The sequence below is a fragment of the Sinohyriopsis cumingii genome, chromosome 4 (assembly GCF_028554795.1).
Source record: "Sinohyriopsis cumingii isolate HCF-2022 chromosome 4, ASM2855479v2, whole genome shotgun sequence".
NCBI lineage: Eukaryota > Metazoa > Mollusca > Bivalvia > Unionida > Unionidae > Sinohyriopsis > Sinohyriopsis cumingii.
The window spans coordinates 63,478,944-63,495,475 of NC_142964.1; the positions used below are offsets into that span (position 1 = coordinate 63,478,944).

At 35.3% G+C, this 16,532-nt stretch overlaps 1 protein-coding gene across 4 annotated transcripts in view; it reads left to right on the forward strand.

Moving 5' to 3' along the window:
* LOC149801329 (tyrosine-protein kinase CSK-like) overlaps positions 1-16,532 on the forward strand; it is an 84,490-nt gene that overhangs the window by 34,490 nt on the left and 33,468 nt on the right. For 2 of the 4 annotated variants that reach the window (XM_089955375.1, XM_089955374.1), the window contains 4 exons: positions 3,055-3,277; positions 9,977-10,145; positions 14,308-14,410; positions 15,135-15,293. In XM_089955375.1, the coding sequence (XP_089811501.1) occupies positions 3,055-3,277; positions 9,977-10,145; positions 14,308-14,410; positions 15,135-15,293 (654 nt within the window). Of the gene's footprint in view, positions 1-3,054; positions 3,278-6,148; positions 6,369-6,496; positions 6,717-9,976; positions 10,146-14,307; positions 14,411-15,134; positions 15,294-16,532 lie in introns of all 4 variants that reach the window. The other 2 variants (XM_089955376.1, XM_089955377.1) reach the window with 2 other exon arrangements.

Sequence of the window (16,532 nt, forward strand, 5' to 3'; positions counted from 1 at the left end):
AGAAGGAAATGAATGGACTGGATGTATCACCTAGAATAAAATGTGTTGTTGATGGAATATGCTGATTTGACAATATAAAAGAGCAAAATTGGAATTACAAAGATTAAATAGTCATGGTTGAGTATTTAATGAAGAGTAAATTGTACATAATCACATACAAAGTTTACATAAATATTCCTTTTGACTTTCAGGCTTTTGAAGCACAGTTCAAAATGAAAGTTTCATAAATGGCAAATTTATCTTTTTTATTAACTCCACTTGTCACAGACATGAAGAGCTTTTGGGTTGTATTTCATCTGTTGTCTGTCTGTCCAGAGGCACAAGTTTGCTGTTGCCACTCCTTCTAAACATCTTCAAAGATTGCCTTGAAATTTTACATACACATTTATCCCATGGTATATTTGGTCCTAAACGAATAGTGCCATTCAGAAATCCAGCACAACTGTCACAGCAGCCATTCTTAAAAATCTTATTATTGCTACTCCTGCTGAATGGATGGTCATATCAGCATGAGGTTTACACAAAAAGAATTCTTATTATATGTAGCCCAGTTTATAAATGAAAATGGTGCCAACCTGATGTTCCATTCAGGTACAGCATCAGCCATCTTGGGGGCCACAAATGGCTGAGTGGTCTAAACCACTCTCCGTTGCAGATCACTGCCATCTCACCTCTGTCTGTGTGGGTTCGAGTCTCGGATTTGGCTAATGTGGGTATGTGAGAAAGCTTCCCAGTAGCTTCTCATGGGTTGGTGGTATTTTCCGGATTTTTCCCGGGTTCTTCCTCTACCATTAATACTGGCCACCATGTATAGCCTATTGTGTGCTGAAAAATGGCTTTAAACCCTACAACAACAACAACAACAATCAGCCATCTTGAAAATCTTATCACCACTCCTGATGAAAAAAAAGTCATATATTCAATAGGGGTTTCACCAGAAGACTTCATATGATGTCAGCTGGTCCTTGATGAAAAATAGTGCAACTCTATATAGAAAGTCATTTTGACATTGGGTTTTCCTCAGAAGAGTTTTTATAGTCTCTGGTTGGTTCTTCATGAAAATTATGCACATTGACCCTCAATAAGTCCACTATGAAGGCCATCTTGAAAATATTGTTATCCAAATGGATGGTCATATGAAAATGGGTTTTCACCAATAGACTTCTTTATGATACCTAGTTGGTCCTAAATGAAAATAGTGTCAATTATGCATCCAGTACATAAGCCACAACTCCAGATGCAGGGAGTAAAGTACATATATGCAATGACAAAAATCAGTATGGACATAGCTGGCCAAAATTATGGTAATGTGTGGCTGTGTATAAAGGACCTTTACAGCAACATTCTTGTTCTATTGCAAAGCTTTATGTTAGATTTTGTGGTAATTTCTTTATATGATTCATCAGTTTATTAACGGGGCCCTGAGTGGCCGAGTGGTCTAAAGCACTCACCGTAACAGATCACTGCCATCTCACCTCTGTCTGCGTGGGTTCGAGTCCAAGGCTCGGCTAGCGTGGGTACGTGGGAAAGCCTGCCAGTAGCTTCTCGTTGGTAGGTGGTTCTTCCCTGGGTTTTCCAGGGTTCTTCCTCCACCATTAATACTGGCCGCCATGTATAGCCTATCTTGTGCTGAAAAATGGCGTTAAACCCTAGAACAACAACAACATCAGTTTATTAACTGAACTTGTAGAAGACCAGAAGAGTTTATGAGATAGGCCTGCATCTATTATCTGTATGTTGGTCCATCCATTAGCAGTTGTTTACAAAATTGGTGGGGCCCCGAGTGGCCGAGTGGTCTAAAGCGCTCTCCGTTACAGATCACTGCCATTTCACCTGTCTGCGTGGGTTCGAGTCTTGGATTCAGCCTATGTGGGTATGTGAGAAAGCTTGCCAGTAACTTCTCGTGGGTCGGTGGTTCTTTCCGGGGTTTTCCCGGGTTCTTCCTCCACCATTAATACTGGCCGCCATGTATAGCCTATCGTGTGCTGAAAAATGGCGTTAAACCCTAAAACAACAACAACAACAACAACAAAATTGGTACTAGTAGCTGCCTCGCTTGGTGCTCAGCATTAGGAGGTTAGTGTTAGGACTGGGTGTCCTGGTGTCAGGATAATGTGACTGGGTGGGACATGATGCTACACGTCTGCATCATGACACCCCAGAGCTAGACATCACTATAAACTGCCACACTGCATACATCATAATGATATGACAAAAATTGTGAAAGCTACATTAAGAAACCAAATCACACATGCAGGCTACTCCTTCAAAATGGAGCCCTGGGTGGCCAAGTGGTCTAAGACACTCACCTTTACAGGTCACTGACATCTCACTGCTGTCCACATTGGTTTTGAGTAGATGCTCGACCAACATGGTTATGTGACAAAGCTTACCAGTAGCATCCTGTGGGTTCTTGGTTCTTCCCTGTGTTTTTGCAGGTTCTTCCTCCACCAGATATACTGGCATCTTGTGTTTCATATGCTGAAAAAATGGCATTAAACCCATAACAACAACAATCCTCAAGAATTCAGTCAATCAGAGATAGTAATAATCATTCAGCATGAGTCCTTAACAACCAGGGAAAGTTTGATTGATGAACCTTGGGAACTTTTTAACTCCAGCATATAAGAAAATATCTTTGTTATTAAATTTGATATTTTGGGGTTTCACTAGAATATTGGGGGATGATTCCAGTACTCAGCCATTTAGAAATAAAAGTGGGAAAAAATGAAATTTTGTGGATTCCTACATATTAATTTTTGTCAGAAGAGTATCATCCCTCTCAGTGTCTTATGTGATAGCTGTTAAGTGTATTTTGAATTTATTAAAAATGAGATTAAAAGTTCACTGTTAAGAGATGTCAGAGTTCTGTTTGAGAGTAAAATAGGACAGCTCAATCAGATCAGTTTGATTCATGGCTACATTTGCTTGTCAAAGGATGCTGGTGCTTTTAATTTATCGTGTTATTAGCCAAGGTTGTTTCTTTCGTCATAGCTCTGATGCATGTACTGTGAAATATAAAATTTATAGAACAGGGTTAATATCTTTTTATAGATGGTATCATGGGCAAATTACTAGAGATCAGGCAGAAGCCTTGTTAGCAGGCCACAAAGACGGGGTGTTTTTGATCCGTGATAGCGTACACTTTCAAGGAGATTACACCTTATCTGTTTGCTGTGAGGGGAGAGTGGACCATTATCGCATTTTGACTTCCAACTACATGTTAGAAATAGATGGTGGAGATTGTTCATTTCATAATCTTTTCCATTTGGTAGAGGTAGGAGTCACATGACTGCCAGCTGACCATTGTAGTACTACCCTAAGCATGGCAATCTTCCTCTGCAAGCATTAGAGTAGTGAAACATTGTTTAGGAGTTGCAGTGTGTTATAAGCATGTTGGTTGTGATTGATTCAGTGCTGATTTAGTTTAACATGATTATTATAGCATGCATATTTTTCTGTTATATTCTTGTTAATGGTAGAAATATGTTTATGCTGTAATAGTCTTTGTATAGATAGATGTCTGGGAATATTTAATATTTTATTTGTTCATATGAAAATGCACATATGTTTCATTTGGTAGCTGTTATTGAACTAAGCATTGCAGATGATATCCACATCTGTAGCTCATTGAATTTTCATGTGAGCATTTCAAATATACCTAAAATTTACTGAATGTGCATCCATTGTTTTCAGCAGTATTTATATTGATGTGCACATCAACACCACTCATTTGATACATGCAGAAAAAGAGTGGTCATTGTACTTGTAATCTTCATTGTTGGTACTGGAATTATGGAAGAGTCCATTTCTGATACAGGACTCTGCAGTTATGTGAACCATTGCGTGCCACAGGTAAACATACATATATTCATAAGACATATTATTTTCTAAACAGACATTTAATAGACGTATTAAATAGTTTAATGAAAACCAGATGATGCAGACAGTGTTTGTTTCTCAGTGTCCGTTTCCATAACAACTTAATACTGCTTCAAATATTGATTCTTCCATAATTCCATGACCAACATAGCATTTTACAAGTACACAGACCACTCTTTTTCAGCATGTATCGAATGAGTGGTATCGCTCTGTATGCAAATGATGTTAAAATCATTATGTGCAAAATGAATTTGATAATTTTATCTGCATTTAGAAATGCTCACATGACAATTCATTGAGCTACAAATGCCGATGTAATTTGTGATGCTGAGTTGAATGAATGATAATGGTGGAAATTTATGCAAGTTTCCATATTGAATATTTGTTTAAAAGGTATGGAATGGTCACATGATAAATAGTAAGAAATACAGGTGTAAAAGTTATAGACAAGTGTGGCTTCAAATATCAAAATATAAAATTGACAAACTAAAACTCCAATATTTTATCATACAGATTAAGAGGTACGGTTGTCTTCTCCGGCTATATGAACATTGGAGCATTTGAATGAAACTACCTTGCTCTGACTAGAAATAGTTTTAATTCTGAAGACTGTTATGGATCATTTTTGTGATTATATGACCATGTTTAGTACAGATACCCGTGTCCATTGATAGAATTTGTAATTTAGATGGAATAGAATATAAAAGATAAAAAAAAGATTGTCGTATTTAAATCATAGGGATATTTTTGGACCCACTGTACAGTCTTTTTGAACATGATAGCAGTCAAGAGGAAATTAAAGCTGTGGTGAATAGTATCATGTTTTATTAACTTCCTGCTTATGTTTGCTGCCTTTCTCAATGCTAAAGTTATTTTGGAATAATTTATTGTTGAGTGGATAAGAGAAAAAAAGATTGGTTTTCACATATACAACTGTTAAAGTGGATACAATCCAAACAGATAATAAGTTTATCAATGATCACAATTCATATGACCCTGATTATAAGGAAATGAAATTACTACTCAGAATTTATGCTCACAATTCCAGGGAAATTATTGATAGTTACTGGTACGATTCCATAGGACCAGAGGAAGTCATCAGGGCTTTGTGTAGTACTTACATAGTGTGTCAGCCTATAGCCTGGCTCTCTCTCCCAAGACCCAAGGAATGTGGGCTAGTTTGTTGTTTTTAGACATCACTTTCAGCTCTTTTATTTTGGCCAAGGAAATCATAATTGTCTTTCTGAAGAACAAACTAAGACAGCCAACTCATGCATGCCAGGGTGGGTATAGAACACACAAAACATGAATTTGGAGCTTGATGCTTTAACAGCAAAAATACAAGATGTGTACACACCATGTTCCCCTACCCCATGGTTTTGCATTGTGTGTGTTGTTAAGGCAAATATTAAGAATCAGTATGTTGAAATTTAAAGAAAGAACCTAATACATTAATTGATTTATTGATTAATTAATTAATTGCAATAACATTGAAACCATGTAAATTTGGACACACTTTGTTTCAATTAACAATGATTCCAGATTAACAAAATCAGCTGAATAATGATGCAATAAATTTCTTAGTAATTGTCATACAGAAAACTACACATTAAGATGATTGAAGTTTGTATTAACAAGGCTTCACAATATTTATTTCTCTAATTAGGCTAGATTTTACAATATATTTCACACTGTGTGTTGCATGTGAGTGTGCTGAAATTCAGACATAGGAATTTTGTATATTTTTGTTTTTAAATGTTGTTTTATTGTGTTTGAATTGAAATTTCACATCCTTTGCATACATTCTAGAAATAGTCATGGCCTTAAAATTTTATTTTTGTAAATGTTCTTGACGAAAACCATTTTGAGTTTCTAATTTTTTTAGTACTTGTAAAAGTTCATTATCAGAAGCCCTCACCCAACAAAGCTTCCTACCTAACCCTGCATGCCTTTGATTTATTCTTCGAGCAGAGTTGGAATTTTAGGTTTGTTCACCTGACAGTTTCAAGTAAGGGCAAATGTTTTTGTTTTGAAAGGGCATATTTTTGCACATTGCCTTTACATACATTTAGCTTTTTGGGTGGTGGTGATGGGGGTCAGTTCACTAAAATTAAGAGACAAATGCTTTCAGGTATAAATACCAGAGATGTGCCCGAAAAGCTTCTTGGACACCTGTTACCTGCTGGTAGTATTCTCAAAGCATTTTAGCAACACATGGTATTATTTGTTGTTTTAAGTTTGCATGTTGCTTGTTCTGTTCTTGTAGATGGTTCCATGGAAAAATTGAGCGCCAGACTGCAGAAGAATTACTTCAGCCTAGGCATGATGGCCTTTTTCTTGTCAGAGAGAGTGTCAATTTCCCTGGAGATTACACACTTAGTGTTTGCCTTGGAAACAGAGTTGAACATTACCGAATCATTTATAGAAATAATAAACTGACCATTGATGAGGAGGGGTATTTTGACAACCTAACTAAACTTGTGGAGGTATTTGATTTGTACTCCTCTTTTCTATTTCTTTAGTGATTAAATGATTTCATAAAACACAAAATTATTTAATCATTCTACTAGTTATTTCATTCTAGGTTTGCATGTTGCTTGCTCTAATATTGTAGATGGTTCCATGGAAAAATTGACAGACAGAAGGCCGAAGAGTTGCTTCAGCCACGACAAGATGGCCTTTATCTTGTCAGAGAGAGCGCTCATTTTCCTGGAGATTACAGTCTAAGTGTCTGCTTTGCAAACAAAGTTGAACATTACCGAATCCTTTATAGCAATAATAAACTGACCATTGATGAAGAGAGCTTTTTTGACAACCTAACACTACTTGTGGAGGTACTAAAAAAATTTAATGATCTTTTCTATTTTTAGCATCGTACATGTATCATCAGCAGTCTGATGTTTCAGTATAAATGGTCATATTTTGTTATTTAGAGGGAACAAGACAATAATATTTTGTAGATTATTCATGTTATTTAGAGGGAACAAGACAATGATATTTTGAAGATTATTCATGTTATTTAAAGGGAACAAGACAATGATATTTTGTAGATTATTTATGTTATTTAGAGGGAACAAGACAATGATATTTTGTAGATTATTCATGTTTGTACCATAAAATTACATTGAGCATCATTTAAGTTTTGCAGATTTAATTAATTCAGCACATTGACTAAAACAAAAATATTGCAGTTACTGATTGACATTATGTAAATTTTATGCATACTGCATTTTATATTAAACTGGTCATGGTCCAGAAGAGCTTATAGGATGGTCACACAAGCTTATTGTCCTCCTACGCCTCCTAAGCTATTTGGGGGATTGCCTTGAAACTTTACACACATTTATCCCATGGTCTATTTGGTCCTGTATGAAAGTGGTGGCACTGGGATTCTCCAATTCGCCTGCCACAGCAGCCACCTTTAAAATCTTATTGTTGCTACTCCTCCTGAATAAATATTCATATCAACATTGGACATTTTCAGAAATACTTGTGATGAAGTAATGTTGGTTCAGTTGATTCTAAATGAAAAGGGTGCTGAACTGATTCCTAATATGGTTGCTACAGCACCCATCTTGAAAATCTTGTTATTTCTATTCCTCCTGAATGGATGGTGATACCAATATGGGATTTTCAATAAAAGAGTTTTTATGATGTCTAAAAATTGGTCCTAAATGCAAATTGTATCTTACTACATCCAATATGGCTACCATGGCAACCATCTTGAAAATCTGTAATTATTATACCACAGTGGCCATCTTGAAAATCATGTTATCACTAATTCACCTATATGAATGATCATGTTAATATAGGGTTTTCACTGAAAATCTCTTATAATGTCTAGTTGATTATAAATTGAACTCATGCCAAACTGACCTCAAAATGGCCCCAAAATAGCCATCTGGTAAACCTTACTCTTGTTACATCTTCTTGATGGCTGGATCATATCAAGATTGTGCTTTCACTAAAAGACTTCTTATGATGCCTAGTTTGTGCCAAATGGAAATGGTGCATGTCGGAAATCCAATATGACCATCATAGCAGCTATCTGGAAAATCTTGTTATTGTTACTCCTTCATAATAGAAGGTCATATCAGCATGGGATTTCCACCAGTAGACTCCTTATAATATCTTAAATGGAAAGTTATGTTGACATCAGGTTTTCATCAGAAGTCTTTTTACAGTGTCTAGTTGAAAAAATTGTTATATCTACTCCCAAATGAATGGTTATATCAGCATTGGGTCTTCTCCAGTAGACTTCCATTGATACATAGTTGGTCCAAAACGAGAATGGTACCAATCATACATCGAGTATGGCTGTCACAACATCTGTCTTAAAAATTATATTGTTGCTACTACCCTGGATTATTGAGGTTAAAAAGAAGAAATGGTCATTATCTTAAATTCAGGGAAATTCTGTTTGCTCATAGAGCATCAGTCACTTTAAGGGACTCCACCTATGGAACTGATTTAATTTATTGGAATAAATGGGGAAAAACAATGAAATAGAGAAACAGGAATAAAATTGGTCATTATTTTATATTGCTTAAATACCCATTATTCATTAGCTTGAAATCAGTTTAAGTAGGCATATTTCTCTACTACGTACAAGGAACATGTGGAGGAGTAAAGTGTATTTAGTGAGTGATCTGGTCCTACACAATTGGGTGCATGGTTTACACATATGAATACAAACAAAGAAATGAAAAGAAAGGTACAAAACAAGAGTATTACTTATGAAAACACATTTTGCTTTTGATTAAATTTTTAAATGCAGAAACAAAGTTCATTTCTAGTAGAGAAAAACTCTGTTTTCTGTACAGCAGTGTTTAGAGCAGCCATATAAGTTCACAGTTTTGTAGGTGAGGTCTCTTTACACTGAGGCAGAGTATATGAAAATAAAAATCAACCAGGATAATGGGATCCATTCCATATTATACACTGTGTTATTCCACGGTGCTTTGTAGTGTGGGACAAATATACATAAAATACTTCATAGTATGCAATCATCTTCTGTAATTACAGTGTCTTTATTTTGATGTGATGATTGTTTAATTCTTAGATAAAAATATTCTTTTTCTTATAATTGAAAAAATAAAACTTTTAAAATAATTTAAGAATCTGTGTGACAGATCTCTCTGTCAAAATACTTCACCTACATGTGCCATGTTAAAAGTATGGGCTTTCTCAAATAGAAAAAAAACATTTGCTCAGAAGAGAACCTGTTAATTAGCAAAACAGTATTTAATAGCAAATTTGAGATTGTTTGACAGATTGCAAATCATAACGTGATCATTATTTTTCCATGGAAATATTTTGTTGTGCTGATGAATTTATAACTTCCTGCTTGCCAATGTAAACTGGATGATGCATGATCAGTGAGTGATGATATGCTTGAAAAAATTTGTTTGGGATACATATGTATTGTCTTTATTAATTTGTTTGTTTTGGGGTCTCATCTGGTGTTTTCCCAGTATATCAGTGCTTTCTAGAGGATGGGGGGGGGGGGATGGAGTGACATTCTTCTTCAGTATCTGTGAAATTGCCTATCATTATATTCACTTATAAGATTTGTCCATCTGCAAGTACCATAGACCCTGATCTGCAGCCACATGATTCAAGGGCATAATAGGGTATGAGTTGTTTCTTCTACTAATTACGCCTAACAAACTGCATAGAGCAAGATCTACCAGCGCATCATGTGACACAGATGAGGGTCTGCAGTTTGCAGTTGCAATCAAGTATATTTTGTAGGTTAAAATATGTGTGATAAATAATATTTAATAAACAATGGTTAGACTTTTTATGTGACATGTGTTTTACTTCTTGACTGATTGTAGATCTTTGATTCATAAGATTTTTATGACATTGTAAACAACAAAAATATTAGTTTTGTATGGAATTTTCTCGCTTTACACCATCAAAATGAAAAAGATAGCAATAATGTTGTCACTTTTATACAATATAATGGCATATGTTTTATGGACACAGTTGGATATGTGGGAACTTAGTGACATTTATATTTTATAAATGAGTGAAAATTTACATTTTTACATTTATGGCTTGATATATTTTCTCATATGGAATTTTTCAGCATTACAGCAAGGATGCCGATGGTTTGTGTACCAGACTTATACAGCCTCTTCAGAAGAAGGGAACAGCTTTTGCTGTAGTCAATATGCATGAGTTTAAAAGCAGTGGCTGGGAGATAAAACCAAATGATTTACAAATAGGTGAACGAATAGGAAAGGGAGAGTTTGGAGGTAAGGTTTTCAATTGCTGTCATACAGTATGTACTTGCTTTTAAGTGGAATCCAATTGCAAACATCATAGTCTTTGATCTAATGTCACATAATGTTCTAGCAGTTCAGGGTCTGTGTTGTTTATTAAACGGGTTATTCCTAGCAAACTGCATAGACCCAAATATGCTGGTGCATTATGTGATGGCGGATATGGGTATATTCATTTTGCAGTTAAACTTGACTTAAAAGCAAGCTTTGGGTCCCTTCGAAAGACTACAAAAGTTCCATAATGTATATGCACTGTAAATATCATATCTGATTTGGGGATTTTAAAATTGAGTTTGAATTTCTTGTGCAGATTGTTTTGCGAATATTGGTTCAAATCCTATTTTACACTGCTTGCAGTTTAATGTGCAGTTATAATAATGTGTGTTTGGATTTTTAATGTAGCTTTAAAAAAATTTCAGTCAGATCTGCAGTGGTGTGGCAGTTTATAGTGATGTCTAGTGCTGGAGCATCATGCTGCAGACATGTAGCATGATATCCCACCCAGTCACATTATCCTGACACCAGGCTGACCAGTCCTGATGCTAACCTCTTAATGCTGAGCTCCTAGCGAGGCCACTGCTAATACCATTTCTTTTATATCAGTCTTTGGTATGACTCAGCCCACTTTTGAACCCATGAACTCCCATATCCGAGGCAGATGCTCTAACCACTTGGCCACCAGAGCAGTTCCAGTTATAATAATAATAAAAATAACGTTGTTGAAATTAACAGCGATAAATCCCTTGATGAAGTGTGGGAACCAAATGTGTCTTGGCATTATAATAATTTTGAAGTAGAGCAATATCAGTTGGGTAACTATTTACTAGTTTATCTGCTTAAATGTTTTTGCAAATAGTCATTGAAAAAGTATTTGGAATAGTCAAACCACCAGTAACATCATCAGATCCTGCTGTCAAACTTAGATGGTTCAAATCCATATAAATTCCTTTAAAGTCAGGGATTCCCATATTTTTATTCTATTTTGCGGAACTTCTTATATATTCTTTATTTTAAAAAATATATTTAGTCTGCTTTGTTAAAACGGAAAAATGCTTTTAAAAATAAAACAGCTTAGTTTCAGTTTCATTTAAGAAAAGTGCTCTTTTTCTATAGGGTTTGTTTTTGTACATGTACACTACAGAGCATTAGCACCTAATGCAAGCAAACACACAGATTAAATCCTTACCTTTAGTGAATAGTAGCGGACATGGTATCTGTGTTCCCATCTGTCAATCACACTTCAATTCCTGCTCTGTAATTAACAAGGTTTTTGAGATTAAGGGATGAAAATAGCTAAATTTGTAATATTCATTAGAATAAGTTTGCTTTAGGGATAGAACAAATTTGAAAATCCATGGTTGTCCCCCTGCAGCCAGTTTTGACAAACTGATTGTCTAAAATTATTATTGTTGCCCAGTACATTACAGCAGTTGTGCCTAAAACTGCAGTAATCAGAACTATTCAAGAACTAGACATAACGATAGATTAATTACCATTTTAATGTTAGAATAAGTGTATTAACTTGGGTGGAGCTATGAGCAGCTTCAAAGTTATAAATTCAAGGTCTAGTCTGCTTGCAGGGGGCCAGGATAGAACCAGGAGACAATGCTGGTTGTGTATATGAATTGTCTATTTTATGCAGAGAAAGTGATCCAGTATCTATTTTATGCAGAGAAAGTGATCCAGTATATATTGTTTAATAGGAAAGAAGATAAATGACAACAACATTAATTATTAGTGCAGCAGCTAAGTGCCCCAAGCTTCTTTTTCTTTTCGACAGTTGCAGTACGTTTGTGAATTTGCATTCACAGGCTGACATATGTCAACTACCTACAGGGTTCCCATGCTATCGGGGAAAAAGCCGGGAAAAATGATAATTTTTTTATAAGTCCTTGAATTTTGCAAATATTGACGAAAGTTGGAAAACACCCAGGAAATTTCCTTCACAACGTGACGCCGAAACAATTACGTAATTGAGTCGTAACTGAACTGATCGTGAATTTCATTTATAGAGTTCTCACCAGAATATTAGGAGGTTGCAGTATGGATCATTTGGGTGCTTGCTATAAATACATTTGTTGAGACAATCCAAACACTCAGTGGATTAGATTCATCTAGTATAATTTTGTTTCACAGACTGCTCGATATCCGTATTTTTTTTATGGAAGGTATGAAAACTAGTCTAGCATCACAAGAAGCCAGCATGGTGGCATTAAAGCATAGCCGCTTAGCGGGTGGGCTAGCAAACTTAAACGTTGTTAAATCGAGTTATACCTGCATGAAATCAATATGAAAATTATTTATTTTCTCAGAAATTGCAAGAGTATTAAAATCGTTATGTCTTTAATCTGCTGAAAGATGAAGAAACTAATGTGTTGATGAAATTTGAGCTGGTACTAGTGATTTCGATAGCATGTCGCATGAACACACAGAATCTCACAACCGTCATTTTCAATTATCGTCAAAAAAAATATTAAATGAGAGTCATATACTGGTTGTAATAAAAATACAAAAATGAATGAGCACAAAATTCTCTATTTATTTCGAGACCAAATTCATAGTTTTGTTGTATCACGTGACTACCACGTTGACATGTGCTCTCTCACGTAGGGAGCATAGGAAGCAGGGAACCAGACTACTCTGCTTGATGAATCAGACTGGCCAAGTTTCTTGTAGTTGTTCTGAAAATAAATATGTTGAGAATTATGTTCTTTCTGGTTTTTACAAAAGGTATTAGACTTTCATTTAATATAATTGAAATTTTGTACAACAGCATTAAAAAGAAGTTTGCTGTTGATATCACATGACTGTTGGACTTCCCGATGTCGTTGGTTGAGATTTGTGAAGTAATGTGACTATTAACGCAAATGGCGAGTATCGGGTCAGGTTTCATCCATGCTGAATTTTGTCTAGTCTTTCAGTGGATTAAAGACACAACGATTATAATACTTGCCATTTTTGAGAAAATAAACAATTTTCCTACCGATTTCATGCAGGTATAAGTCGATATAACCTAGTTTAAATTGCTAGGCCCGCTGGTAAGCTATCTTACGGTGGCGGCAGATTCCAAATTTGTGATGTGTAATTGCTCTGAACCCAAACTCCATCCAGAATGTCCAAATGTGAAAAATGGGGTTGGAATATTCGGCGGAAACCTGGATTAGAAAAATATGGAATCTCTGAGCTGAACTTTGGTGTGAAACTATTACAAAGTGACATATAGCTTGAAGCATTGGTTTCAGATCTTAAATGGACCCCAGAAGAAATGGGAAATTGTCATCCCTTTATTATATATTAAGAAACTGTAAGAGCCCATGTATCAATACAGGTTTGGGGACTGGTTTATTGAACTACAAGAAGACAAGTTGATTTATAGAAAATTTTGTCCATGTTTATGCAACAGTATATTATTTTGAAGGTCTTTTGTCAAAATTTAAATCAACCCTTTTGTAAATGTCTTTAAATGATGCAATTTTTTTAACCAAATCATCTTAAGGAGTTAGGTTGGTTGAAAAATCTTGTTTGAGATTATGTTGGCAAGCATAATTTCAGGGTTAAACTTTTTTCGTAACAAGATAAGATTAGAAAACTTTGCATTTATTGGGGTTTTTCATACTGTGATAGGAAATGTTTACTTTGTACAACCTGCACACATTTTGCGCTAGAATTCTTTGGAATTAAAGGTTTGAAAGGCAACAAAATAATTTATGCTCATTATGTTGTTTCCACGTAGCAACATAATGCAGGCCAGCAAAGTCAAGTTAGGATTTGTATTCTGTACATTGAAATGGCTTAAATGCCAATTTATAGGAATATAGTCAGATTTGTTTTGTGTGACTCATTTTGTTATTTTGTACATGATCATCTTTTCTGACATATATGTTTTGGAGAGTCTTGAAAGAGAAACATCTTCAGATTTGGAAAATGTATGTTTTATAATCTAAAATGTTCTTTAAGTCAATTCACTAATGGTCATATGTTAACCTTGAAAAAATTAATTTCATCTTGGAAAAAACCTGGAAAAGACGTGGAAATTTATATTTAGAAAAGTGGGGGAACCATGTACCTAAGTGAACAATACCTCGTCAAACTTGGGTCTCATGTTTAATGTTTGCCATTGTGTTTTATTTTACAGAGGTATATAAAGGAGTTTACCAAGACATTCCTGTTGCAATTAAATCACTTAAGGACAAGAACAGGGCAGCACAGCAGTTTCTCAAGGAAGCTTCTTTTATGACGTATGTAAATAGACCGACTTTAAAAATGCAACAATTGCTAAAGATGCATGAAAACTATTTATATACTGTGGTTGGAATGTTCTCATGCTTTATTGACATGTTTGTCCAGTTATAAATTGATATGAAGTAACTTTTAGTAAATTTAAAAGTAATTAGTTTTCAAAGAGGAAGTTGGGTATTTCGAGATTTACTAAAATAACAGAATCATCAGAAAACATTAAATTGTAGTGTTTTTAAAGTCTGTCAGAATAGTTTTGTTGTATTTATATTAGTACCATCATTATTTTCACCTGCAAATTTATGTTCTATCATAGAGTTTTGATGATTATTCACATATAGTAATGATTTTGAACTATATGAAGGTACATCTTGTAGAAATAGTATTGCTCCAGTTCCATCAGAATAACGGAATACATTTGAAATTTGATGATAAACCATCCACAAGTTAGGGGAACTTAAATTGTTTATGAATGTGTTGAAAGATTTGATGACAGTAATTATAACTATGATGAGGATAAGGATGATAACAATGGTGATGATGGCAGTAAGAATAAGAAGAGATTTTGTTGGAGATCATAAATAAAAACATTGCCAAGCATTTTAGTGGCCAAAGTCTGAAATTTAAATGCTTTTCAACCATTTACGTTTAAGCAATTTGCAGCAATCAATTCACTACCCTTGCTGGTCTGAAACAGATTTAAGAATTATTTTAATTTTTTCTTAGGTCCTTGCGGCATCCTAACCTTGTGTCTTTAATTGGAGTGGTACTGGGAGAAACTGTGTATCTAGTGACAGAGTATATGGGCAAAGGAAATCTCGTTGAGTATCTTAGATCCAGGGGGAGGAATGTCATAACTAAAAAGGATCAAATCAATTTTGCCACGTAAGTTTTCTTATGGCTGTCAAAGCAATTTATCATTGACATGCCATATTTAACTTAATCACAGAAATGTGTTCAATATTTGCCGGCCTATAAGACGATGCTTTTTTAACCAGAAAATCTTAGCTTTGTCTTATACTCCAAATCGACATATATGGATTATGTCATCCGAAATGCTTTATCGTATTTTTCTTATGGAAAATAATTCTCTGAGAGTACAAAAAATAATGTGTAAAAAAATTTCATTTTGGGGACGAGATCATGTCTGAAAAAATATAGGATCCCACATTGAGTATTTTAAACAATTACATGATCGTCAGTATTAAAAATTAACATAAGGTCCTCAGCTTAAATACAAGTAAACATGTTGTTTACAAATGGTTATTATCTTAAAGTATAAACTACAATCATGGACAAAAGTTAGCTATGTTATATGTTGGTTGCAAATAATTCTTCCAATCTAGTGATAGACCTACATAGGAATATTGTTGGTTGACCATTGGGGCTCGATGAAGTCAGTCCTGTACTGCTCTTTGCTGATGGGTCTTCATGTTGTTGATGAGTCTGATGTGAGATGTGCATGTCCTGGAGCAGTGTGTGCACTGGAGGCATGGGTTGGTTCTTGACATTGAGGCCTTCCTGCATTCCCTGGCATCGGCGGCTTTCATTCTGTGGACATCCTCGATGGTTTTGCACCTATTATGAACAGATGCACACCAGCCAGATCTATCCTTGGCACAGGACTTGAGGTCTGTCACAGATATTGAGCAGCATCTCAGGCTGTCCTTGATGGAGTTTTTGAATCTGTTCTTCTGGTGACCTATTTTTCTGTGTCCACTAAATAGAGCTCCATACAAAATCTGACGTGGCATTCGAGACTCCTCCATACGGATGACATGACCCATCCACAGGAGTTGGGCTTTCATGACCATCGCTTCAGTACTGGTTAAGCCTGCTCTATCCAGCATTTCTAGGTTTGTCATCTGATACCCATAATTCAGCACAGGGCTCTCGTGTGGAAGTGCTCAAGCTGCTTAATGTGCTTCTTTTATGTTGTCCAGGTCTCACATCCATATAGGAGGCTTGTTAGCACAACTGCTTTATACACCTTTATCTTGGTAGACAGTTTGATATTCCTGTGACTCAACACGCGAGAGCAGAGATGTGCTAGTGATTGACTGGTGCTGCTGAAGCATGCTGTTGTCTCTTTGACTAATGATCCATCAGAAGATATGATTTGAA